Below are 25,006 nucleotides of genomic sequence, written 5' to 3'. Positions count from 1 at the left end.
AAAAAAACATAACAAAAAGCAAGTCCGGGTGAGAAAAACTAACGTAAAAGTAATGTAATGCATTACTTTTGTTAAAAAGTAACTAATGCGAGGGAGTAAGACAACATTGTATTTATTTATCACTTCAGAAAAGTGATTTGTGCCTATAATGTCTTGAAAATAATCATTGAAAGATCAATGTACCTCAACTCATGCAATTCATTTATGAAAACACACCAGAATTATCATAATATGTTATAGCAGTTTTCTAGTAACTTACATCAGGGCTCACTTTCACATTTCTCTCGTAGAATTGTTTTGATGTACTGAAAATTAAATAAATTTCTTTCCTGTCAGACCTGATGGAAGAGAGCGAGGAGAGTGAAGAACTGAGAGAAGTGGAGGAGGAACATCATGTCCAACCTGGAGAAAAACCTTTGAGTCGCTCAAAGACTAAAAATACATTTTTAAAGAAAAGAAGAGCCGAGAAATCTTTCACCTGCACTCAGTGTGGGAAGAGTTTCACAAGCAATAATCAACTTGAGATTCATATTAGAGTTCACACTGGAGAGAAGCCGTTCATGTGTGATCAATGCGGAAAGAGTTGCTCTAATAAAAGTGACCTGAGGATACACATGAGAGTTCACACCGGAGAGAAGCCGTTCTCATGCGATCAGTGCGGGAAGAGTTTCACACAGTCAGGAAACCTGAGGATACACATGAGGATCCACACTGGAGAAAAGCCATACAAGTGTGTTCAGTGTGGAAACAGTTTCACATTAAAACATAATCTTGAGGTTCACATGAGAATTCACATCGGAGAGAAGCCGTTCACATGTGATCAATGCAGAAAAACTTTTCTTAGTGCATCACACCTGAAGAAACACGTGAGAGTTCATACGAAGGAGAAGCCGCATTCATGTTCTGTGTGTGGAAAGAGTCACTGCGTCAAAAGGTGTGTATACGGGAGAATTCAGACAATGAAAACGCCCGCGAAATGTGCTGTTTGGCAGGGATCTTTGGAACTTTGTTATGCGTACCTGTAAATGCCTGTAAAGGCCCGGAAACAGGAACTTGTCTGACCACATGCTGTTAGTTGATGGCTTGGCTTTTTAAATGCTAATTTGTTTTGGGACTGGCTCAAGTTTGCCCCTATTCCCCTGCCCCCCTCATTAGTATTCAGGAAAGGTGATAGGCTTTACATTGTGTCAATCTTCAACAAGTGTTACGGAGAGCAGAGTGGAGATGTTACTCCTTTACATAGGGACAATATGGCTATTAAATCTCTGAGTCCGAACGAAAACAGACTGGTGTATATGGCAAATGAAAGTTTGAAGAGGATATTTGAAAAGCTGGAGATGATGGACATGAGGTTGGATAAGATGAAGGCTGACATCAATGAGCTCAAAGAGGCAAAAGAGGAGCCTACTTCAAAGAAATTAAAGAGAGCTGGGAATAATTCTGTTGCGGTAAGTTATTTTCTGACCATCACAGTGTCTGCTTAACTTTGTGTGCTTTATTTATAAATCTATTCGAATTGAGCCCTCATACTATGTTGGATTTTTACAGGAAGCTGTATGGAGATTGCACAATGGGGAAAACAACATACACAAATGACGCACAGACAAGGTATATCTTTAAAACTATGCTTTCATAACAGTCTTTTCTTCTAAATTATATTTTTAATCAAGCTTCTTTAATTACTGCTTCACAGTCTATCCTCCCCCCACAACCTCGAGGTCATAATCTTTTTAATGGCTGTACCGGACGTAGATCCTGCTGTTGTTAAAGGTAAGTCACAAGAGAATGTACCAAGGCAACAACTTTTTAACTGTATAGATTAGTTAGTTACAAATAAACATATTCTCCCCCTCTCTATCTCCATCTCTCTAGCATCCTGCAAGACATATTTTGAAACTGTTAGAAGGGGTTACAGGATGGCCCAAGATGAGAACAAAGACAAGATGGAGGACAGCAGGATCATTATGCTCATGAGACAAAGAAAAAGAAGAGTGAGTATAAATACATATAAATCTGAGTAAAACCCTCAGCCTGGGAGAGGCTCCCATCCCAACCTATTTGATATTTTCAGTGGTTTAATTACTTTTTTCCCTCCCATTTTGCAGCTACTGAGCTGCAGGACTGGGGTTCCCCAGACAGAGGAAGATGCAGCTATCTGGAAGACTGCAAAAGTTGACCACATGTCTGAAGAGTAGGATGCCATATTGGATGGAAAGTCGGTGTGGGTTGTTCGGGTTATTATATTGTTTTACATATATTATACACAGGCCTTATATATTATATGGGGTTATTTATTGTATGACTAATAGTAAAATGTATTCTGTGCTAATGTTTTTTTTTTATATATAGAGTTTTGACTGTGTGTACTGTGTATATAAATATATATGCCATGTGTCCAGTGTCATTTACAAATAATAAAAATAACAAACTCAACTTTGTCTATCTGATTGTCTTGACATTATAACCATGAACACCAATGACAATGAATATTAATAATGAGTAATAATAAACCCAAATGAGGCCATAAACTGGACCAATAGTGTGGGGGTTTAGAGGAGGGACAAAGCATTGAGCACCCAATCCTATGTAAGATCTCTGACCAATTGAAGGAGGCCACTGCCTTGTGTCCCAAAGGTGTGAAATGCTAATGTTCCCTTGCATTGATCCGACCTGGGGATTATTCACCATGGTAACTGATGGCCCTAGTGGCTCCCTGCTGTGCCCCAAACTTGGTACATATCCAGGAGTTTTCGGGATTGTGTGACGGGACAGCAAACTCCCGTATACACACGTTTATTTGTGGAGTACACAGGAGTACTCAGGAGTTTTACATGCCCGATTACAGCTCTTTTCACGCAGTGAGTTTTTCACTGCTGCCATATTTACAACTACATCAAAGAATTCATACTGCTGTGAAAGAGTACATGTGCTTTGAGTGTGAGAAGACTTTTACTACAGCGAACTGTTTAAAACTGCACCAGAGAATTCACACTGGAGAAAAACCTTACAAGTGTTCACACTGTGACAAGAGATTCAGTCAGTCATCAAATCTGAAAAAACATGAGATGATCCACACTGGAGAAAAACCTTACAAGTGTTCACACTGTGACAAGAGATTCAGTGTTTCTTCACATCTGAAAACACATGAGAGGATCCACACTGGAGAAAAACCTTACAAGTGTTCACACTGTGACAAGAGATTCAGTCACTCATCAACTCGGAGAACACATGAGAGGATTCACACTGGAGAAAAACCGTACAAGTGTTCACACTGCGACAAGAGATTCAGTGACTCATCAACTCTGAGAACACATGAGAAGATCCACACTAGAGAGAAACCACATACGCGTGATCAATGTGGGAAGAGTTTCACGCAATCAGGATCTCTAAAGTGTCAATCCACTTAAATGTAAATCCACACTGGAGAAGAGAAAAACTAGTTTCAGACACAAATCAACTCTTAAGAACCACAAGAAAGAACATTTAACTGTGATCAGTGCGCTAAACATTAATTGGGCTTCAGTCCTGAAGAAACACCTGAAGATTCACACATTAGAGAAGATTCATTTGTAATATTACCGCAGAAAAGACACGGCGGTGTGTGTTTCAGTGATGGAAGTCAGTTTGCTACAGATGATAAATAGAAAGATCACCAGGAAATTCACACTTTTAAGAGAGACATGAATCTGATTTTACAGTTTTTTTTGAATTGCTAAAACACTAAACTCTCTGAATTTGTTGAATAAATCACTTTTCCTGTTAAACGTTAACTGTTAAACGTTTTCTGTTAAATGTTAACGTTAACTAACTCTGGTAGTAAAAACACTGTTTTCAAGCCTAATGCACTCTTTTATTTTTTAAAAAATAAACATATTCTCACTCCGTAAAACCTATTTTACACTATGATCTATGATCCACTTATGTTTCAAAACACTAAACACAGGCAGGCAAAAGTTAAACAAAAGTAAAGCCCAATTGTCACACACACAACGACTCAAAATTGCTCACACTTATTTCTAACGACTGTGTGTAACGACTTTTCAATGCCGTTGATAATAGGAGTGAGTACGGGTACAAATGCAGAAGGATGTAGATGCATGCAAATGTCTTTTTTTATTACTTGTGCTCCATTAAACATGATCTCAAAACTTGTCTTGTGGCCTGTCCGTGCTCACAAATCCAACAAATGGCTCCTATACACTGGCCCTTTAAGTGATTACGATGCATTGACATAATTACAAATTCATACAAAATGCAGACATGCATACCAATTCAAGTTTTGTACAAATGTATGTAATGGACAGTCAATTCAAACACTTGAAATGTTGAATGCCCTATTTTAGTCTGCTTCTAGTAAAAGGCAAAGCTTGCTAATTGGACGTTCTAAGATAATACTTTTAGTTTCGCTGAACATACAAAACCCTTGTTGTCTGGGTAGGTATAATAAAATAATACAAAATCTCAGCTGACTGGTCACTAGAAACAAACTAAGGGACATAAAAATAAATAAAACAGCTGGTGCATATAATAAAAAAGGAATAAGTAATTAAATAAGTAATAAAAAAATAGGTAACTTTACTTGACATAAAAATGTAATTAAGTGTTAATACTCTATCAAATTATTTTATAACAGTGTAATGCATATTTTTCTGCCTTGGTACAAGTTTAACTTGTCATTAAATGTTAAGTGGTATGTCACATCATTTTAATTACCTTAACAAAATTCAACAGACACATTGAAAGATTATATTTAACTTTATGTGCACAATACATTAAATACAACACATTTCCTTCCTCACACAGAGGGTTCTGACATGTTCTAAAATAGATTAAAAAACCCTTACAAAATATAATTGTGCTTCCTCAAACAGAGGGTTACAAAATAATCTCAACACATATTTAGTGTTTTGGAGGGAAGACAACAGGATAAACATGTTTATGAAAAAACTGTTTACTTGTACATTTCTGGGAGGAGACAGTTTAATCCATAAAGCTAAGTAGTTTCTTAAGTTTGATAATCTGCTATGTTATGTTAATGATATGTATGTTGTCTTGGTAATGTCAAGTTGTCATGACAAAGACACTGACAGGTTATGATGTGTTGGTTTATGTACAGGGGTCATAACAAAGACATCTCAAACAATGTCATATTTGCAATTGAAATGGCATAGTTGAGTTAATGACACTTATTATGACATAACATGCATAATTGTCATAAACATGCATATTCAAATGGAGCTGATGCTAATAATGTCACAGTGTCTGGTTTGTGTTTCCTGGGTAACCACTAGAGGTCCTCGGTCCTACACTCTGTTACTACATTTGCAGCCACTGCCGCCCCTATGCAACCTGCTGTTGTCCCAGAGGCCGTCCCATACTGTATGCTGTCGTCCCAGAACTCCCCACCATCCGTCCTGCCACGGCCAAGAAGGCTGTTTTCCTTTTTTAATGCATTGACTGTTCTGTGTGCATGGAGGAGGCACATGAGTCCAGCCGACCCTGAGACTGTTCACGTCACGTCTGTCCTTCACGTCGTTCCCAGTCAGATACTGTTCATGTCAGTCCTGCCATGGCCAAGAGAACGGTTCTCTCATTTTATGCTTTGGCCATGCTGTATGCATGGAGGACGCACATGGTGTCAGCAGATCCAGAGACTGGTCACGTTATGTCTTAGCCAGAGTCTGTTCCTGAGCCAGCCAGAGTCTGTTCCTGAGCCGGAGCCAGAGTCTGTTCCTGAGCCAGAGCCAGCGTTTGTTTCTGAGCCGGAGCCAGAGTCTGTTCCTGAGCCGGTGACAGAGTCTGTTCCTGAGCCGGAGCCAGAGTCTGTTCCTGAGCCGGTGGCAGAGTCTGTTCCTGAGCTGGAGCCAGCGTTTGTTTCTGAGCCGGAGCCAGAGTCTGTTCCTGAGCCGGTGGCAGAGTCTGTTCCTGAGCCGGAGCCAGAGTCTGTTTCTGAGCCGGAGCCAGCGTTTGTTTCTGAGCCGGAGCCAGAGTCTGTTCCTGAGCCGGTGGCAGAGTCTGTTCCTGAGCCGGAGCCAGAGTCTGTTCCTGAGCCGGAGCCAGAGTCTGTTCCTGAGCCAGAGCCAGCGTTTGTTTCTGAGCCGGAGCCTGTTCCTGAGCCAGCCAGAGTCTGTTCCTGAGCCGGAGCCAGAGTCTGTTCCTGAGCCGGAGCCAGAGTCTGTTCCTGAGCCGGTGGCAGAGTCTGTTCCTGAGCCGGAGCCAGAGTCTGTTCCTGAGCCGGAGCCAGCGTTTGTTTCTGAGCCGGAGCCAGAGTCTGTTCCTGAGCCGGTGGCAGAGTCTGTTCCTGAGCCGGAGCCAGCGTTTGTTTCTGAGCCGGAGCCAGAGTCTGTTCCTGAGCCGGAGCCAGAGTCTGTTCCTGAGCCGGAGCCAGAGTCTGTTCCTAAGCCGGAGCCAGCGTTTGTTTCTGAGCCGGAGCCAGAGTCTGTTCCTGAGCCAGCCAGAGTCTGTTCCTGAGCCAGCCAGAGTCTGTTCCTGAGACGGAGCCAGAGTCTGTTTCTGAGACGGAGCCAGAGTCTGTTTCTGAGCCGGAGCCAGAGTCTGTTCCTGAGCCGGAGCCAGAGTCTGTTCCTGAGCCGGAGCCAGCGTTTGTTTCTGAGCCGGAGCCAGAGTCTGTTCCTGAGCCAGCCAGAGTCTGTTCCTGAGACGGAGCCAGAGTCTGTTTCTGAGCCGGAGCCAGAGTCTGTTCCTAAGCCGGAGCCAGCGTTTGTTTCTGAGCCGGAGCCAGAGTCTGTTCCTGAGCCAGCCAGAGTCTGTTCCTGAGACGGAGCCAGAGTCTGTTTCTGAGACGGAGCCAGAGTCTGTTTCTGAGCCGGAGCCAGAGTCTGTTCCTGAGCCGGAGCCAGAGTCTGTTCCTAAGCCGGAGCCAGCGTTTGTTTCTGAGCCGGAGCCAGAGTCTGTTCCTGAGACGGAGCCAGAGTCTGTTTCTGAGACGGAGCCAGAGTCTGTTTCTGAGCCGGAGCCAGAGTCTGTTTCTGAGCCGGAGCCAGAGTCTGTTCCTGAGCCGGAGCCAGAGTCTGTTCCTGAGCCGGAGTCAGAGTCTGTTCCTGAGCCGGAGCCAGAGTCTGTTCCTGAGCCAGCCAGAGTCTGTTCCTGAGCCGGAGCCAGAGTCTGTTTCTGAGCCGGAGCCAGAGTCTGTTCCTGAGCCGGAGCCAGAGTCTGTTCCTGAGCCGGAGTCAGAGTCTGTTCCTGAGCCGGAGCCAGAGTCTGTGCCGGAGCCAGAGTCTGTTTCTGAGCCGGAGTCAGAGTCTGTTCCTGAGCCGGAGCCAGAGTCTGTTCCTGAGCCGGAGTCAGAGTCTGTTCCTGAGCCGGAGCCAGAGTCTGTTCCTGAGCCGGAGTCAGAGTCTGTTCCTGAGCCAGCCAGAGTCTGTTCCTGAGCCGGTGCCAGAGTCTGTTCCTGAGCCGGAGTCAGAGTCTGTTCCTGAGCCGGAGCCAGAGTCTGTTCCTGAGCCGGAGCCAGAGTCTGTTCCTGAGCCGGAGTCAGAGTCTGTTCCTGAGCCGGAGCCAGAGTCTGTTCCTGAGCCGGAGTCAGAGTCTGTTCCTGAGCCGGAGCCAGAGTCTGTTCCTGAGCCGGAGTCAGAGTCTGTTCCTGAGCCGGAGTCAGAGTCTGTTCCTGAGCCGGTGCCAGAGTCGGTTCCTGAGCCGGAGCCAGAGTCTGTTCCTGAGCCGGAGCCAGAGTCTGTTCCTGAGCCGGAGCCAGAGTCTGTTCCTGAGCCGGAGCCAGAGTCTGTTCCTGAGCCGGAGCCAGAGTCTGTTCCTGAGCCGGAGCCAGAGTCTGTTCCTGAGCCGGAGCCAGAGTCTGTTTCTGAGCCGGAGTCAGAGTCTGTTCCTGAGCCAGCCAGAGTCTGTTCCTGAGCCGGAGCCAGAGTCTGTTCCTGAGCTGGAGCCAGAGTCTGTTTCTGAGCCGGAGTCAGAGTCTGTTCCTGAGCTGGAGCCAGAGTCTGTTCCTGAGCCGGAGCCAGAGTCTGTTTCTGAGCCGGAGCCAGAGTCTGTTCCTGAGCTGGAGCCAGAGTCTGTTTCTGAGCCGGAGCCAGAGTCTGTTTCTGAGCCGGAGCCAGAGTCTGTTCCTGAGCTGGAGCCAGAGTCTGTTTCTGAGCTGGAGCCAGAGTCTGTTTCTGAGCCGGAGCCAGAGTCTGTTCCTGAGCCAGCCAGAGTCTGTTCCTGAGCCGGAGCCAGAGTCTGTTTCTGAGCCGGAGCCGGAGTCTGTTCCTGAGCCGGAGCCAGAATCTGTTGTGTCACAGTGTCTGGTTTGTGTTTCCTGGGTAACCACTAGAGGTCCTCTTCTCGCACTGTGTCCTACACTCTGTTACTACATATCCCATGATCCTGTCTGTCACTGAGTGTTCATTGTGTTCAGCTGTTTCTCGTCACCTTGTTTAGCACTTGTGTATACATACCCTGTCAGTTTCAGTGTTTGTCATGGAGTCCTTGTTTAATGTCCCCACACTTCAGTTTATATATCTGCCTGATTCTTGTTTGTTTCGTGTATTGTTGGATTGCCTTATTGGATTTTTGACCCTTGCCTGGACTCTTGTGAGTATGGGTTACCCTTTATTAAATACTGCTCTTGGATCTCACGTCTCCTGTGTGTGTGTGTGTGATCGTGACAAATAATTACTTTACAATACTTTAAAAACTGTTTAAGAATTGAGGAGTCATGGATAGTGGATACTTTAGTAACAAGCCAATTTTATTACTAATGTTTTTATTTCTAGAACTGAACCAGATACAGGAAATGTTTAAATAAAGAAGTGAAACTAACAGTAATGCTCTTGCGTGCCAAAGTAGAGCTTATTCACTGAGTTCTCAGGGTTTCATCACTCACTCTGTCAAATGAGAGGAAGTTCACAAGCAAAGGAAGGAGCTGATGATGTTTATAGGAAAGAGCTGTAACTATATATAATGAAGAGGAGGAGTTGTAACTATATATAATGAAGAGGGGGATCTGATAGTGTATATAATGAAGAGAAAGACGGACAGAAGCAGAAATGTCTGATCAGTGTGATCTGTGTCTGCTGGGACTGATCATTCTCTCTTCACTTCTCACAGGTAAAGAAATCTGTATTTTCTCTAAACACATTTAGTGGAATTAGTCTGGAAAGAGTTGATTTGAACATGCTCAGTTTATTCTTGCACACATTCACGTCGTGATCTCAGAGTTGTGTATTGATACACACAGATCATACTGTATTATTCCTGATACTGGACATAGTGTCACTCAAACATCTGATGATGAAGAATGATCTTCATATTAAGAGTGTGTCAGTGATTTGAACAGCTCTCTGATAAACACTTATAGTTTATTCTGGAGAGTGTGTTGATTGCTTTAAGTGAGAAAAAAAAAGATTGTATTAGAATCTTCTGCTTTTTACTTGTGTTTCAGGCACCAGTGGAGTGGATGATCATCATGTGTTCATCAGTTCTGGTGTAAATGTCTGTCTGTCCTGTAATAATGCTCTTTCTGACTGCAAATCAACTACATGGATCTACTTTAACAGCTTCAGTCATTCAGGAGTAGTTGGACTGATTGAATTAGGGATAAAGAAGAAAGACACAGAGAGACATGAGAGACTGAGTCTGGAGTCTGACTGCTCTCTGAACATCAAGAACGTCACAGAAGAAGATTATGGATCTTACACCTGCAGACAATATGTGAACGGACAACAACACGGACCTGATGCACCTGTTTATCTGAATGTTCTTCATGGTAAGTTTATGATGATTTATGATTATGTGGTCAATTTAAATTTGTAAAATTCTTCCTTTAAACTTACTTTAAAAGATTTGTGTCTTCTGTTCAGTTTCAGTGTCTCCATCTTCATCTTCATCCTCACAGACTGAGATCAGTCCAGGCCGCTCTGTGACTCTCTCCTGTCAGTTGTATTCATATGATGGAAACTCCTGTGATTATTTGGTTCGTTCTGAGGGAGTTGAGCTGTTGTGGGTGAATCAGGCTGGTGTTGATCTGAAGACAGACTCCAGATATCAGATATCATCATCATCATCATCATCATATCACTGTATCATCACTCTGACTACAACACTCCTGAATGAAGATAACAACAGAGAGTGGAGATGTCAGCTTACTCACAGAAATCAACTCAAGACCTCAGTCACATACACTGTCAAGTATTCAGGTGAGGAAACACAGTAAGAAGACAGATTGTGAAAACTTTCTACTCTTTAATCACACGTCTTCACACGTTTGCCAATTGTACGGTCTCATTAATCAGTGTTAGAAGTTAAAGTTGTGTTAAAGCTGCAGTCTGTAGTTTTTCCTCTTTGTCAACATCTCTGTTCGGAATCTGCAATTGCAGTTATTTGTAGGTAGATTATACTTTGTTTTCAAATTATTCATGTTCACAACACCCAGCATTGCATGACTACATTTAAAGCACTTCAGATTTTCTAATGGTCTGGTTGCAGTCTCTTTTTCCAACCTTTATAGATGCTCGAATCTCCCGCAGACATCCACCAGAACCACTGGAATTAAAAACATTATTATAAGCTTACGGTTTTGAATTGAGCTACGGCAAGCAGATAGTTTTGAACACTGGCTGGTTATGTACTTGCTCAAAAAATTATTTTGGATCATTTTGAACCCAAAAAAATTACGAACCTGAGCTTTAACTAGGTAAAATGTACATTTAATTATATATATATATATATATATATATATATATATATATATATGTATATATAATGTTAATAAATATACAAATATAATGGTAATATTGTACAGTATCAATCATCTAAACAAACTGTAATCCTTCACAGCTCCAGTTGATCCAACGACTGCAGTGAGTTCTTCTACACAAGGTACATGATGATGCTGATGCGTTTAAGCCATTGATAATATTATTCGACTACAAACACAGGTTCATAATCACAGTCTTTTGTCTATAATTGTCCTCGATCTGGCCTGTCCGTCTCTGACTCTGAGCTCGATCTCTTCTTCAGTCATAGGGATTTCTGTCGCTGCAGTCGCTGTTCTCCTTCTTGCTCTTCTCTGGCTGATCTACAGAAAAACAGCTGGTGAGATTCAGATTTACTCCTTTACAACAATTAAAAACAGTTCAGATGAGCAAACAAACACATCATGTTCAGACTGTAAGTATCACAGAAACATGTGGATTAAAAAAAACAGAAGTTTATTCCTACTGAGAAATCCTATAATGTCAATCTCATCAAGTTATCAAGTCAACAATCATTTTTATTATTCATTTTTAATGCTTCAACAAATTCTGATTTAATTTCATGAGGCACTTGTTTTCAGGTAATAAAATAGGGACTGGCGACTCTGCGGTGAGTTCAGTAATGCAGTGATTTAGATTTGATTAGTCTTTAAAGCTCAATAAAGTGTCATTCATGCAGTTTAACTGTTTATTCTGAAGGTCAAAGATGAGAATGAACATAAAGAGACGTATGAGACGATCAACATGTCCATTCCTCCTGCTGCAAGAGCCGATGTGAGTCTCTAAATCATCAAATATTATGTTCACGTTCGTGTTATTCTACATATTTTAGTGAGAGAAATGTCTGTTCTGTGTGTTAAACTTGATTATCTGCATGTTTGCATTGATGTTTAGGAGCAGACCGATGATGTGACTTATTCTGAGGTCACTTCTTCCAACACAAAGCCAGTAAAAGCTCTCGATGTGAGTAGATATCAGCACATGCACTAATAATAATAATAATCGCTGCGGTTCAAACATTGATGGACAGAATCTGTTCTTTCAGGATCATGATACAGTGACTTACGCTGCCATCAGAGGAAGAGAAGATAAACCGCAGCATGAACTTTACAAGAACTAGACCATAAATAAACATTAATGACACGGACCATGAGCTCATCATATCAGAAGCAGAGGGGAAGTTTTCATCTCTCTGGTGTTTGGAGGAACTATATATGGAAGATATTTGTTGAATCTCCTGTGAATATGAATGAGATTTATTGTGAATCATCATCTGGTCTGTCGTCAGTCAGAGCACAGAATCTCCTCTATATCATCACAGCTACAGTAAAGATAGAGATTGAAGCCCTGAAATGTTTTCATACAGGCCATTTTTTAATAAATGTCGGATATTTCTTTTTGAGCCAGGTCAAAAAGTCATTTTAAATCCATACAAATGTTAACAGGCCTATAGATCATTTTTAATAAAGTTTTAAATGCATATCTAATAAGTGATTATTATGAAGGTAGAAATACAATATTTTTTATTTAAATATCAAATAAATTGAATGACTTTCCTAGGATTATGAGATTTTACCTAGTTATAGACCTTATTCAGAGCAGCGCCATGACAGGTATGAAAGTGAGGCTGTGAGGGATAGACTTACCGTATTTCCAAAGACATTTTAAGACTTTTCAAGGACCCGCGGGGACCCTGTCCGTCACTGGGGTTAATGGCATTTATGACTGTTCCCTTACCATCCTAGGGAAAAAAAATGATCGCTCTCCAGATGTAGTTCTACATTTTGCTTCGTTTCGCTCGGACATTTGACGGCGTGTACAGACAAGCGGAATCACTCGTAGACATAAACGCGGATAGCTCAAAATGCGTAGAGATAACACGCCACTTGACTCGAAAGTGGCGTTTATGTTCACGCAAAAGTCATGATGTCATGTTGATATTAGCGCGCCAAGTCAAAGTGCTCCCAAGCATTTGCTATGGTATTCCGCCATACAATATAATTATCTATTTTTAACGCTTAGACAAGTGAAACGTTTTATTTAGTGTCAGCTTGGGTCGAGCTACACGACTCGAGTAACTGTTTTTAAATTTGAAAATGAGGAGGTGTTTGGTCGCTTCTCTTTTTTGCCCATATTTAATGAACTGGGCTAAGCTAATTGCTAACAAAGTTTCGCGGCAAGACAGAGCGATATAGTGCACGCACTGAGACAAGAGAGGTATGCATCAACTCGTCTTAGTTAAGGGAATAACATAGTTTAATATGAAAAACCGGTGGAGTATCCCTTTAACAGATCTGCTGAAAACACATTTCATGACAATAGTTCCTGTTCCCCATAACGTCAAATCTCCTAGCCACAGTTTTTCCCTTCAAACTTACTTCAATATATCATAGCAAAGCAGAAGTTGTGTCAACTAAGTTTGCAAGCTAAAGGCAGTTTTGCAAGCTTCATCTCTCTGAAGCAAAAGGATATGTGTTAAATATGTTGCCCTATACCTATTCATACACATACGAGTTACACATCACACTTACTTTGTGGCAAGCAGAAACATACAGTACTTAACAGTCTGTCCACTTTATTTTTAAAACAACTTTCCTCAAAAAGTTTTACCCCAATTGACTGTGTTTTATAAGTTTCAGATCAATCTTTCATTGAATTGCTCTTGTTTACATCATCTCTCTTGCTTTGTCTCCTGATGAGGACCTTCCCATATTCTATCTTCTCGTTTTCTTGGCTTCTCTTTTCTCTTCTTTGTTTTGAGTCTATCGAAGACTGACTCAAATCAAATCATCCATGTTAATCTCAAGCTTGTTTGTTAAAATTTAGTTCTTCACCCAGGGAATACTGAATACAATCGACAAAGCTCAATGTTATTCAATGCAATTTCCTAATCGTTTTCATTGTTGTGTGTTCTTGACAGAAATATATGTATACTTACATGAATTCAATGAATTTCTTTATTTCATTGATCTGAACTGACAAATTAATGGAAGCTTGTTTCCGCCATAGAATGAAAAATATAAAAGGTAATTGCAACTTTTATCTCACAATTCGGACTTTTTTTTCTCTCAATTGCAAGATATAAAGTCAGAATTGCGAGATATAAAGTCAGAATTGTGAGATATAAAGTCAGAATTGCGTGATATAAAGTCGCAATTGCGAGATAAAAGTCAGAATTGCGGCATATAAAGTCAGAAATACGAGATATAAAGTCAGAATTGCGAGATATAAAGTCGCAATTGCGAGATATAAACCCAGATAGCAGACTGACATTGAATCAACGTGGAAATATGACATCGAAACAACGTTGATCTGACATAGTTTTGCTCATCGAATTAACGTTGAACCAACGTCAGACGCGTCATTCTTTCAAAACTAACGGAAAATCAACTTGAAATCAACGCGTTGTTTCAACGTTATGAAAGCAAACCAATTTTCAATTTTCATTTAGCTTTGAAGAATGCCGCGTCTGACGTTGGTTCAACGTTAATTCGATGAGCAAAATCAACGTTGTTTCAATGTCATGAGAGACGTCGTTTCCACGTTGATTCAATGTCAGTTTGCTGTCTGGGAAGTCAGAACTGCGAGATATAAAGTGCAATTGTGAGATATAAATCAGAATTGTATGATATAATGTCGCAATTGTGAGATATAAAGTCAGAATTGCTATATATAAAGTCGCAATTGCGTGTTATAAAGTCAGAATTGTGAGATTTTAACTATTCTGAGGGGAAAAAAAGTTAGTCTTTTTTCCCCCTTAGAATTGGCCTGATAAGTTGCAATTGCGAGTTTATATCTCACAATTCTGAGAAAGGATGTCAGAATTTCGACATATAAAACCGCAATTATGTGTTATAAAGTCAGAATTGCGAGATGTAAACTCGCAATTGTGAGAAAAAGTCAGAATTGTGAGATAAAAAGTCGCACTTCAGTCTTTTTTTTCTCAGAATTGCTACTTTATATCACCCAATTCGAGCAGAGCTTATATGCTCCAAGAACGGACACTACACAAGTGATTTAAAACACACACAGGTCTTTTAACTTAAGCAATATTTTAAATAAGGTATAGTCTTATAATATTTTTCTCGCTGACAAAGTAGGGTAGATTTAAATAAATAAAAACAAAAATTAAATAAATAAAACAAAATTTAAATATAGAAAAACCGAGGCATGCACTTCTGTCCATTCAAACTCCGCTGTTCTGCGCTCTAGCCGGAGAATACTCCCATTGCAGGAACACTTTTTGTAGTCGAAGAAGAAGCAAATATATTTATTAAGTAGCTATAGCAAAGTTAAGTATTATATTGCATCAGATTTTACAGTGTAGGCTAAAACGTATTCAAGCGTGAATGAGAACCGTTTCGAGGGGGTGCCAGGTGTGGAAAAAAAACACAACAACAAATATTTTCAAGTTAAATACCAACTCATCGAATGAACATTCGAATATATCCCAATTTGGCTATAGGGTGATGTGTGGCTAACTTACACAAAGGAGACTTTGTTCCTCAGCACAAAGAACTTATAACCGTGATCTTAGACTGGAATTAAATGGTTTCTCCACTGTATGGATTAGGGCTGTTGGAACGAATTCCGAAATTCGAATACAATTCGAATATTAAAAAAAAATCAATACTATTCGAATGCTACTCGAATATTGCTTTTATATATATATATATATATATATATATACTTCCAAAGTGAACAGGTGTAAACGGTCCCTTATCGCTTTCTTATTAACAATAGGAGAGCGCGGGACTAGCTTTCGCGTGGCACATTCGCAAGGTCTCGTTCACTCCCTCTCTGCCATGCACGCGCCGCGCGCTATGTATGTTATGCGCGGATTCCGGGAGATTTAAACTAATTTGCGGCCATCAGGGAGACGCTATCAATATGCGGGAGACTCCTGGAACTTCCGACGGATATGACCATCACCTCACCTCAGATCTGAGCCCCTATTCATCAAGCCAACGCGCCACAATCTATCGCAAATCAAAGTGAAAGTAAGTCGCAGACACTTAACACTACCATCTTCATTAAAAGTAAAGGAATGAAATGATATTACCAGGGCTGTTGCCGATCTCTCTTATTTCTGTCTTTGCTGATTTTAAAATTAGCCGATGATCAATAAAATGCAGCTCAAATCTGTTGCTTTCGGTGACGTGCACTTCATTACATCTGTATATAGAGCGGGAATTGAAGATCGGATTTATATCTGTTTTGCAAAAACACATTTATGTGACCAGGTGTAAACAGCCCTTAAATGTTTATTGTAGTGATGTTAGATGTCCCTCTAGTGGGCCAAACGTGTAACAACAACCACAGGCTATAGTGGCATTGACGATCCATAAGAATGTGTAATGTCGTAAATATTAATAAAAGGATAAATTTGAGCATTTAATATTCGAATATTATTCGAATATTACATAAAATAAGGAATGGAATTCGAATAGTATTATAGAGGAAGATTGACAGCCATAGTATGGATCCTCATGTGTTGCTTCAGGTCACGTTTAAAAGAGAAACTCGTCCCGCACTGATCACACGCGTGCGGTTTCTCTCTGCTGTGGATCCTCTCATGTTTTCTCAGAGTTGATGACACACTGAATCTCTTGTCACAGTGTGAACACACGTAAGGTTTTTCTCCAGTGTGGATCCTCTTATGTGTTTTTAGATATGATGAGTGACTGAATCTCTTTTCACAGTGTGAACACTTGTAAGGTTTTTCTCCAGTGTGGATCCTCTCATGTGTTTTAAGATAGGATGACAGACTGAATCTCTTTTCACAGTTTGAACACTTGTAAGGTTTTTCTCCAGTGTGGATCCTCTCATGTGTTTTCAGATCTGTCGACTGACTGAATCTCTTGTCGCAGTGTGAACACTTGTAAGGTTTTTCTCCAGTGTGAATTCTCTGGTGCAGTTTTAAACCGTTTTCTAAAACGAAAGTCTTCCCACACTCAAAGCACACGTACTCTCTCACACCAGTGTGAGTTTTCTCATGTTTATGTAAATATTGCAGCAGTGAAAAACTCTTTCCACACACAGAACATGAATGCGGCTTCTCCTTCGTATGAACTCTCAGGTGTCTCTTCAGCTCTGATGCCCTAAGAAATGTTTTTCCGCAGTGATCACATGTAAACGGCTTCTCTCCGGTGTGGATATTTATGTGTTCTTTAAGGTGTGAATATTGACTGAAATCTTTCCCGCATTGATCACACTTAAACGGCTTCTCTCCAGTGTGGATCTTCATGTGTCGCTTCAGGTGACTTTTACAAGCAAAACTCTTTCCACACTGATCACAAGTGTGTGGTTTCTCTCCAGTGTGGATCTTCTCATGTGTTTTCAGATAGGATGACACACTGAATCTCTTGTCGCAGTGTGAACACTTGTAAGGTTTTTCTCCAGTGTGAATTATCAGGTGATGTTTTAAACTGTTTCCTGAAATGAAAGTCTTCCCACACTCAAAGCACATGTACATGTTTCCTCCAGGTTGGACATGATGTTCCTCCTTCACTTCTCTCAGTTCTTCACTCTCCTCCTTCACTTCCATCAGGTCTGACATGAAAGAAAAAAATATAAATTGTAATTTTCAGAACATCAAAATAATTCTAAGAGAGAAATATAGTGAAAGGACATGGAAGTGAGCCCTGATGTAATAGTATATAGTAGTCAATCGTTATAAAATTTTATGATAATTTCATGACTTTTTTGATTTTTTTTTAATTTGATTGTCTTTGAAACTTTTTATGAATGAGGTAAATTTATCTTTAACGATTATTATTTTTAAAATATTACAGGCTTGTTTCTTTAACAAGAATGCCATGTTTTGACACCAACTTTGAGATTGATATTTAACTAAAACATTTTAATTCACCCTAGATTTTTTCTTCATAGACTTCCATTCATGTGAATGTGGGACACCAGAAACACAAGCTCAAGTGAACGTTTAGCATTCAAGTTGAGTGGATTGTTTATTTTGAATTCAGTTCATTTTGTATCATTACTATTATATGGTATTATTATTATTATTATTATTATTATTATCTGTTAAATATAACAGAGTGTGACGTAATTTTACTACCGTTGCAGGGTCTGCAGAAATTTCACATGCTCAAAGTGGCCGCGGCTTTAACTGGTTTTAAATTAACACGTTTAATTAGCTTTGGTACCGATAGTTGATTGGTGGAACTTTTGTTTCAGCAAAAATCCATACCGATGATTTTTCCTGGTCACGTTTGTCGCTGGAGCAGCTGAGAAGTGTGCACGGTCAGTACACAGTATGACAGCGTTGAAAGACTGCTGGCATTATAAAGAGCGAGAGCGCCCTCTAGATGATAAATAACAAACTATCATCGGCTGAGTTGTTTACGTTAACACGTGAGGCTATGTGCAGCACGGAGAGACGGAGACACTTCAGAAGACAGCGAAACGTGACAAAAACATACGCAAACCTGATACAAATGTTTAATGTTGCTATTGTTACCGCATTTGTTTATATCCAGCTGGTCAGCGGCATTTTATGCATTAATTGGCCGGCGAAAATATGTATTTAAAGCAACACTATGGAACATGTTTACCCTCAGTGGTTCATCAAGTCGTAACTAAGTGAACGGCACTTCTGGATTTGCCTTGCGGTCATATATCTGCTATAATCACACTATGCACGTTTGCCAGATCGGGTCGTGTTTATGTAGTCCAAATGAGACTGAATGAATGAATCTGTTAATGTTGTTGAAAATTGGGAACCAGATAAAATAAATGTAAAATAAAACAAGTTAAAATAGTATTTAATTTAGTTTTTGGTTAACAATCAATATAAAAATGTCTCAAACCTCCCTTTACTGACTTTTTTTTAAAACCCTCTGTACCATTTCATAGTTTTAACTCTTTATCTAAAAGTGATGAAGTGCTTGAATGTTTCTAACTTGAATGTTCTTCAGCATCATGAATGAATGAAGAATAAACACCAACCTCTTTGTTCTTCAGTATCTTCAGTGTGTTTCATTCTGCAGGGTTCTGGATCACTCATGTTCTCACTGTCCTCTTTAATAAACTCAGTCTTTGCAGATTTCAGCTCTTCATGATGCATTAATGCTCGTCTTCATTTGTAGCTGATGGCAATATTCCAGCAGTTATTGGAGAATTCCTGTGGGAGGAGCTTCACTGATGATGTGATTCAGTGTGGGAGGAGCTGATCTGCCAAAATTAAAAATATAAATTACTGAGTTTGTTTTAATAATAAACGACAGCATTATGTATGTCTATTCTTTGTACTGTAACTGATGCCAATTCATTAATTATTTGTATTAATAAGCCTAACATTATTATGCTTCTTCATTAAAATACAGGTATCTAGAAATGTAGAAAATAATATTAGCCAACAAATCCATGCAGTCTGCTGACACCAATTAAATTAGCTTTAATTGACAATTTTCAGTATATATCTAAATATAGTTTGACTTGTGTAGTATCTTGGAGTAACCACTAGGTGTCATTGTAATATAAGTGTTGTGTTTGATCTGGGAGACAGACATGTGATATGCTGGCGGCCTGGTGTGTGTATGGGCAAACAAACCAAGTAAAGCATTGACTCAACTTTATGAATGTAGTTGTCTACTTTATGCAGTGTAAAGATACTACATTTTTGGCGACGAGGATGGGATTGTGACAACCAGAAAAAAAAAAAGAAGCCTGGGACGACAACATATGGAGGATTAACCATGGCTACAGGAACTATTGGCTCACTAGCGGCATTTGATGCACAAGCTCAAACATGGGAAGAGTATTCTGAAGTACTGGAGCAATTTTTCGTGGCTAATGGAATTGAAGATGAGGGTAAGCAAAGAGCTATTCTCATAAGTGTTGTGGGACCACAAACTTACAGTGTGATGCGAAATATTCTGAGTCCAACAAAGCCAAGTGAAAAGACTTTTCAGCAACTGGTAACACTGCTAAAAAATCATTTCAACCCTCAGCCAAGTGAGATTGTACAGCGATTTAGATTTGATTCAAGGATGAAGAAGCCGACAGAGACTGTGACAGAATATGTAGCAGAGTTACGTCGTTTGGCACAAGATTGTAATTATGGAGCAACTTTGGATCAAATGCTGCGGGATCGACTTGTTTGTGGCATAGATGATGATCGGATTCAGAGAAGGCTGCTCTCAGAAGCAAATCTGACATTTGAGACTGCTTTTAAAATTGCAGTAGCCAATGAAGCGGCAAGTAAAAATGTGCTCGACTTACAAAGTAAATCCAGCGTACAGGCATGTAACAGCGTCATGTATAAAGAGAGAAAACCTGATCGCTGGAAAAAGGGAGAAATGAGTGAACAAAAAGAATTAAGAGAATGTTACAGATGCTGTGGGACAAACCATAAAGCAAATGATTGCAGATTTAAGAAGGACAAATGTTATGTGTGTGAAAAAATAGGTCATATCGCCAGGGCCTGTCGTAACAAAAGTAAACAGAGTGGACCCACAATAACTGGAAGAAGTGGAAAAGGGGTGCGGCCGCATCGAGCATTTAATGTAAGTGACAATAATGACAGTGATGAATTTGAAGAAACATTCACGTTGGCATGTGTACAAACTGATGCACTGAAGAAAGTAAAACCCCTTACTGTTGAGTTAATTGTTAATGGCCGACTGATAAACTTTGAAATCGATACTGGATGTAGTGTCAGTCTTATGAGTGAGGAAATGTACAAGGTCATCTGGAAAGATTCTGAAGCTCCCAAACTGAGACTTACAAAAATCAAGTTGAGAACGTATACAGGAGAGCCATTGGGAATAGTGGGTGTGGCTGATGTAGAAGTAAAATACCAGCAGCAAGAAAAGATAATGCCACTTGTTATAGTGAAGGGAACAGGGCCTTGCTTACTAGGCCGATCCTGGCTTGAAGAGCTTCAAATGCAATGGAGTGAGATAAAGCTGGTGCAGTCGGAGATGACGTTGCAACAGGTGCTATTCCAGCATGCGGAAGTTTTCAAGGAGGAGCTGGGGACATTAAGGGGTGCTACTGCCACGCTGCATGTGCCGACTGATGCCACACCCAGGTTTTTTAGACCTAGATCTGTGCCATTTGCCCTGAAAACAAAGGTGGAGGAGGAGATTAATCGACTACTGCGGGACAAAATCATCTCACCTGTGAAGTACTCAGAGTGGGCAGCTCCTGTTGTTCCTATCCTGAAACCAGATGGCAGTGTAAGATTATGTGGTGATTACAAACTCACAGTTAACAGAGCCTCAAAATTGGAACAGTATCCCATACCAAGGGTGGAGGATCTTTTTGCTCGGTTGGAGGGAGGAAAACAGTTCACAAAACTGGATATGAGTCACGCATACCAACAAATCATCATGGATGAAAACTCCAAGAAATACTTGACAGTGAATACACAAAAAGGGTTATTCACATATAATCGTTTACCCTTTGGAGTTGCTTCCGCTCCTGCTATCTTTCAGAGAACAATGGAGGGATTGTTGCAAGGTATTCAAGGAGTAGTTGTTTATCTTGATGATATATTGGTGACTGGCGTAAATCAAGAAAGTCACTTGAAGACACTGGAGGAAGTGCTGGCGAGATTGAAAGAAGCTGGTCTGCGATTGAAACGGGGAAAATGCATGTTCCTGGCAGATGAGGTGGAATATTTAGGCCACAGAGTAGATGCCCAGGGTTTACATCCGATGGCAATTAAAGTGAAAGCTATAGAAGAAGCACCAGAACCAAGTAATGTTGCAGAACTCAAAGCATATCTGGGCTTGCTCAATTATTATAATAAGTTCCTTCCCAACCTGGCAACGCTGCTAGCTCCTCTACATCTGCTGCTGAGAAAAGAGGTTCCGTGGATGTGGAAAAAGCCACAACAAGAAGCTTTCAAAGACTCTAAATCCCTGCTAAAATCAGCCGAGGTGCTAGTTCATTATTCCTCAGATTCTGAACTGGTTCTGGCTTGTGACGCCTCTCCCTATGGGGTGGGTGCAGTGCTCTCGCAGCGTAGAAAAGGAGAGAGTATGGAGAAACCCCTTGGGTTCATGTCAAGAACACTCACGTCTGCAGAGAAGCGTTATTCACAGTTGGACAAAGAAGGCTTAGCTGTGATTTTTGGCATCCAAAGATTTCATAAGTACTTGTATGGTCGGGCATTTACTATTTGCACTGATCATAAGCCCTTGATCCATTTGTTCAATGAAACGAAGGCAGTTCCTCAAATGGGATCACCCAGAGTGCAAAGGTGGGCTGTAATGTTACAAGCATATCAGTATAATATTGTGTACAAGCCAGGGAAGTACCATCAAAATGCTGATGCTCTAAGTAGACTCCCAGCGCCAGGCGAGGGAGAACCTGATGATACTAATGATCAGGTACTGATGATGGACTTAATGGATGACTCACCTGTAAGTGCAGCACAAATTCGGAAATGGACGTCTCACGACATAACACTCTCCGTGGTACATGAGTACATATTAAAGGGCTGGCCTGAGAAAGTAGAGCCTCAAGTGTTACCATACCATCATAGGAGAGATGCTTTGAGTGTCAAAGATGGATGTGTGACTTGGGGAGCGAGAATCATAATTCCCTCACAAGGTCGAGCGGCTATATTAAAGCAATTACATCAGACTCATACTGGTATGTCAAGAATGAAGGGATTGGCCCGATCCTATATGTGGTGGCCTGGTATGGATCAGGATGTAGAGAGGGTGGTCCAGAATTGTGAAGTATGTCAGCGTTTCCGAAAGGCACCTGCTCAAGCTCCTCTGCACCCGTGGGAATGGCCGAGCTCACCCTGGGAAAGACTTCATGTAGATTATGCAGGGCCCTTCTTAGAAAGAATGTTCCTCATTCTGGTAGATTCTCATTCTAAGTGGATGGAAGTTTATCCTGTCACACATGCCACATCCCGAATTACAATTGAGAAACTGAGAATGTGTTTCAGTACTCATGGATTACCCAAAATGTTAGTGTCAGACAACGGGACATGTTTTACCAGTAATGAGTTTGAAATGTTCATGAAAAACAATGGCATTCATCATGTAACGTCAGCTCCTTACCATCCTTCTTCAAACGGCCTAGCTGAGCGAGCTGTTCAAACTTTCAAGGAGGGGATGAAAAAGATGAAAGGTGACACTGTGGAGACAAGAGTTGCAAGATTCTTGTTTAATTATAGAATCACTCCTCATGCAACATCAGGGTTGTCACCTGCTCAAATGCTAATGTCAAGGAAGTTGAGATCCACATTCGACTTACTCATTCCCGATATGAAGTCCAAAATTCTAAAAAAACAGCAGAAACAAAAAGAAAGCCATGACAAAAGCTGCAAACTTAGAAGTTTTGAAGTGGGAGATTCAGTGTACGTGAGGAATTATGGTGGTGGAACCAAATGGATTCCTGCAGTAGTGGAATGTTGTACAGGACCTCTGTCATACAAGACTGTGCTAGGGCATGGACTAACTGTGAAAAGACATGTGGACCAAATAAGAAAACGCTGTACAGACGAGATGCTTGAGACTGCACTACCCACTGAAAATGAACAGGATGGTGACACTTCTACATTGTCTAGTGAGGATGTGGCTAATGCACCTGCTGATGTGACTAATGCATCTGCTGAACAGGAGAGGGCTTCGCTTGAAGGAGGACCGTCGATAGAAGTGACTGTAGTAGAAAAAGAGACTAACCAACCTATACACCTGAGAAGGTCGGCAAGAGAGAGACGTGCTCCTGCTTACTTGAAAGACTATGTTACATAAGTTAAGTCAATAACTAAGATAGTTGTTGAGTTTAAAAAAAAAAAAAAAAAAAAAAAAATCTAGAATGTGGGTAATATTGTTTCATTTTGTAAGTAATTTATTGTAATTATTATTGGTGCTTAACTTAAGAAGGAGGGGATGTAGTATCTTGGAGTAACCACTAGGTGTCATTGTAATATAAGTGTTGTGTTTGATCTGGGAGACAGACATGTGATATGCTGGCGGCCTGGTGTGTGTATGGGCAAACAAACCAAGTAAAGCATTGACTCAACTTTATGAATGTAGTTGTCTACTTTATGCAGTGTAAAGATACTACAACTTGATAATAACAATTGCAAGTAATTCCATCATTAACATACATTTGTACAGAAAATGTAACGTTTACATGTCAAAATTAATTAATATTTAGCCTATCTATATTCCCATGCATGTATCTGAAATTTCCCACGTTCATTATTCATACAGGGGCAACATACACCGTTTACATCCATTTTAATAAGTAATATGTAATCTGCCTGCCAAATATAATGTCGACAAACAAATAAACAAGGTAAACATGAAAATGGCCACAGCAACACTTGGAATCGATTCCCACAAATTCCCCTCACAGATCTCAAACTTTAACTTGACATTCAGTTACAGTTTTCACTCCAAACATCGAGACAATCACACAAACGAACACACACTCGCTCAGGTCTGAATGAACTCCACATATTCTCCTCAGGCTCGCTGCTGCTGCACTAAATGTGTATTTCAGGAGGAAGACGCCAGAAACGACGCACAAGTATCGCTGTGATCGATGAAAACAACACAGAAATGAGTCTGTCGCTTAATCAAACTATATAAAGTGTGTGTGATGGGTGTGTAAAGATGAGAAATACCGTGAACTGCTCTCCTCACCTCAGAAGACTCGACGCTGAACTCAAGACACGGCGCGCGCGACCGGTGACGTCATCGGCCTCCAACGCATGCGCATATGGGAAACCCCCGCAGCAAATCAGGGCCACGCAGATTCAACTTTACTAGTAGACTTCCATACATTATTGTTATTTTTAGTAAAGAGTGACTCCATTTACTAAAGGTGAAAGGAATTTTTTCAAGTGAAGCACAAAACAGGAGGATCGTCTCCATCCAGTCTGAAAATTGTTTAGAATAGTAGGGCAGGCTATATATTTTTTTCAGACTGTGATCCTCTGCGTATTTGTAAGCTTGTTCTTAAGTTTGCAGTTTAAATGGCCAAACCAAGCAGAGAAATAAAGGTCGAAACACTTTCAATGTAAACTCCGACTCAGTGTCCTCCTAAGACAAGTGATCAGCACTTGTAGAATTTCCTTTTGTTGAAACCCCAGATAAAAGTAAAAAGCTACTATTATGTTTAGATCCATGAGGCAGTTCGACTAGCGCATATCCTTATGAAAAAAAAAAACCTTCTACATAAGACTGTATTCACATATTTTTACTTTATTCTAAGCTACTAATTACATCTTCAGCTTTGTAATATGATTACTGTACCATTTTCTTTGTGAGTAATTCCTTATTTTACTATTAGAATAA

The 25,006-nt window shown here is 40.5% G+C and overlaps 4 protein-coding genes and 1 pseudogene across 7 annotated transcripts in view; 3 read left to right on the top strand and 2 right to left on the bottom strand.

Moving 5' to 3' along the window:
• The first annotated feature begins 341 nt into the window (after positions 1-341).
• LOC120475431 (uncharacterized) lies at positions 342-3,764 on the top strand. The gene is made up of 2 exons (XM_089129265.1): positions 342-918; positions 2,860-3,764. Exons 1-2 carry the CDS (start codon positions 342-344, stop codon positions 3,405-3,407), a joined length of 1,125 nt encoding a protein of 374 aa, XP_088985391.1. The 3' UTR covers positions 3,408-3,764.
• LOC148981855 (uncharacterized) lies at positions 920-2,314 on the top strand. Of its 2 annotated transcripts, XM_089129248.1 has the most exons (5): positions 920-1,448; positions 1,549-1,608; positions 1,694-1,770; positions 1,873-1,991; positions 2,106-2,314. In XM_089129248.1, the coding sequence occupies exons 2-5, from the start codon at positions 1,571-1,573 to the stop codon at positions 2,193-2,195; spliced, it is 324 nt and encodes a 107-aa protein (XP_088985374.1). In that variant the 5' UTR covers positions 920-1,448; positions 1,549-1,570; the 3' UTR covers positions 2,196-2,314. The 2 variants fall into 2 exon arrangements, with proteins under 2 accessions (XP_088985374.1, XP_088985373.1); XM_089129247.1 differs by having other exon boundaries at positions 920-1,608.
• Positions 3,765-8,991: 5,227 nt separating the features above from the next.
• Positions 8,992-12,255, top strand: LOC120475435 (uncharacterized; annotated as a pseudogene). The gene is made up of 8 exons (XR_016150625.1): positions 8,992-9,063; positions 9,398-10,151; positions 10,792-10,814; positions 10,893-11,049; positions 11,291-11,319; positions 11,409-11,483; positions 11,604-11,672; positions 11,755-12,255. The product of XR_016150625.1 is annotated as an uncharacterized LOC120475435 (transcript).
• A 2,470-nt stretch (positions 12,256-14,725) lies between these two features.
• LOC120475487 (uncharacterized) lies at positions 14,726-18,814 on the bottom strand. The gene is made up of 2 exons (XM_039666174.2): positions 18,678-18,814; positions 14,726-17,261 (listed from the first exon to the last, which is right to left on the bottom strand). Exons 1-2 carry the CDS (start codon positions 18,793-18,795, stop codon positions 16,162-16,164), a joined length of 1,218 nt encoding a protein of 405 aa, XP_039522108.2. The 5' UTR covers positions 18,796-18,814; the 3' UTR covers positions 14,726-16,161.
• Positions 18,777-25,006, bottom strand: part of LOC120475464 (uncharacterized) — a 27,492-nt gene continuing 21,262 nt past the window's right edge. For both annotated transcript variants that reach the window (XM_089129037.1, XM_089129038.1), the window contains exon 4: positions 18,777-18,902. In XM_089129037.1, the coding sequence (XP_088985163.1) occupies positions 18,839-18,902 (64 nt within the window). In that variant the 3' untranslated portion in view covers positions 18,777-18,838. The remainder of the gene's footprint in view (positions 18,903-25,006) is intronic.

Source organism: Pimephales promelas, chromosome 3 (assembly GCF_988280905.1).
Source record: "Pimephales promelas chromosome 3, fPimPro1.hap1.1, whole genome shotgun sequence".
Lineage (NCBI taxonomy): Eukaryota > Metazoa > Chordata > Actinopteri > Cypriniformes > Leuciscidae > Pimephales > Pimephales promelas.
Note: the sequence above shows the minus strand (reverse complement) of the source record. Positions and strands in the feature narration are given on the sequence as shown.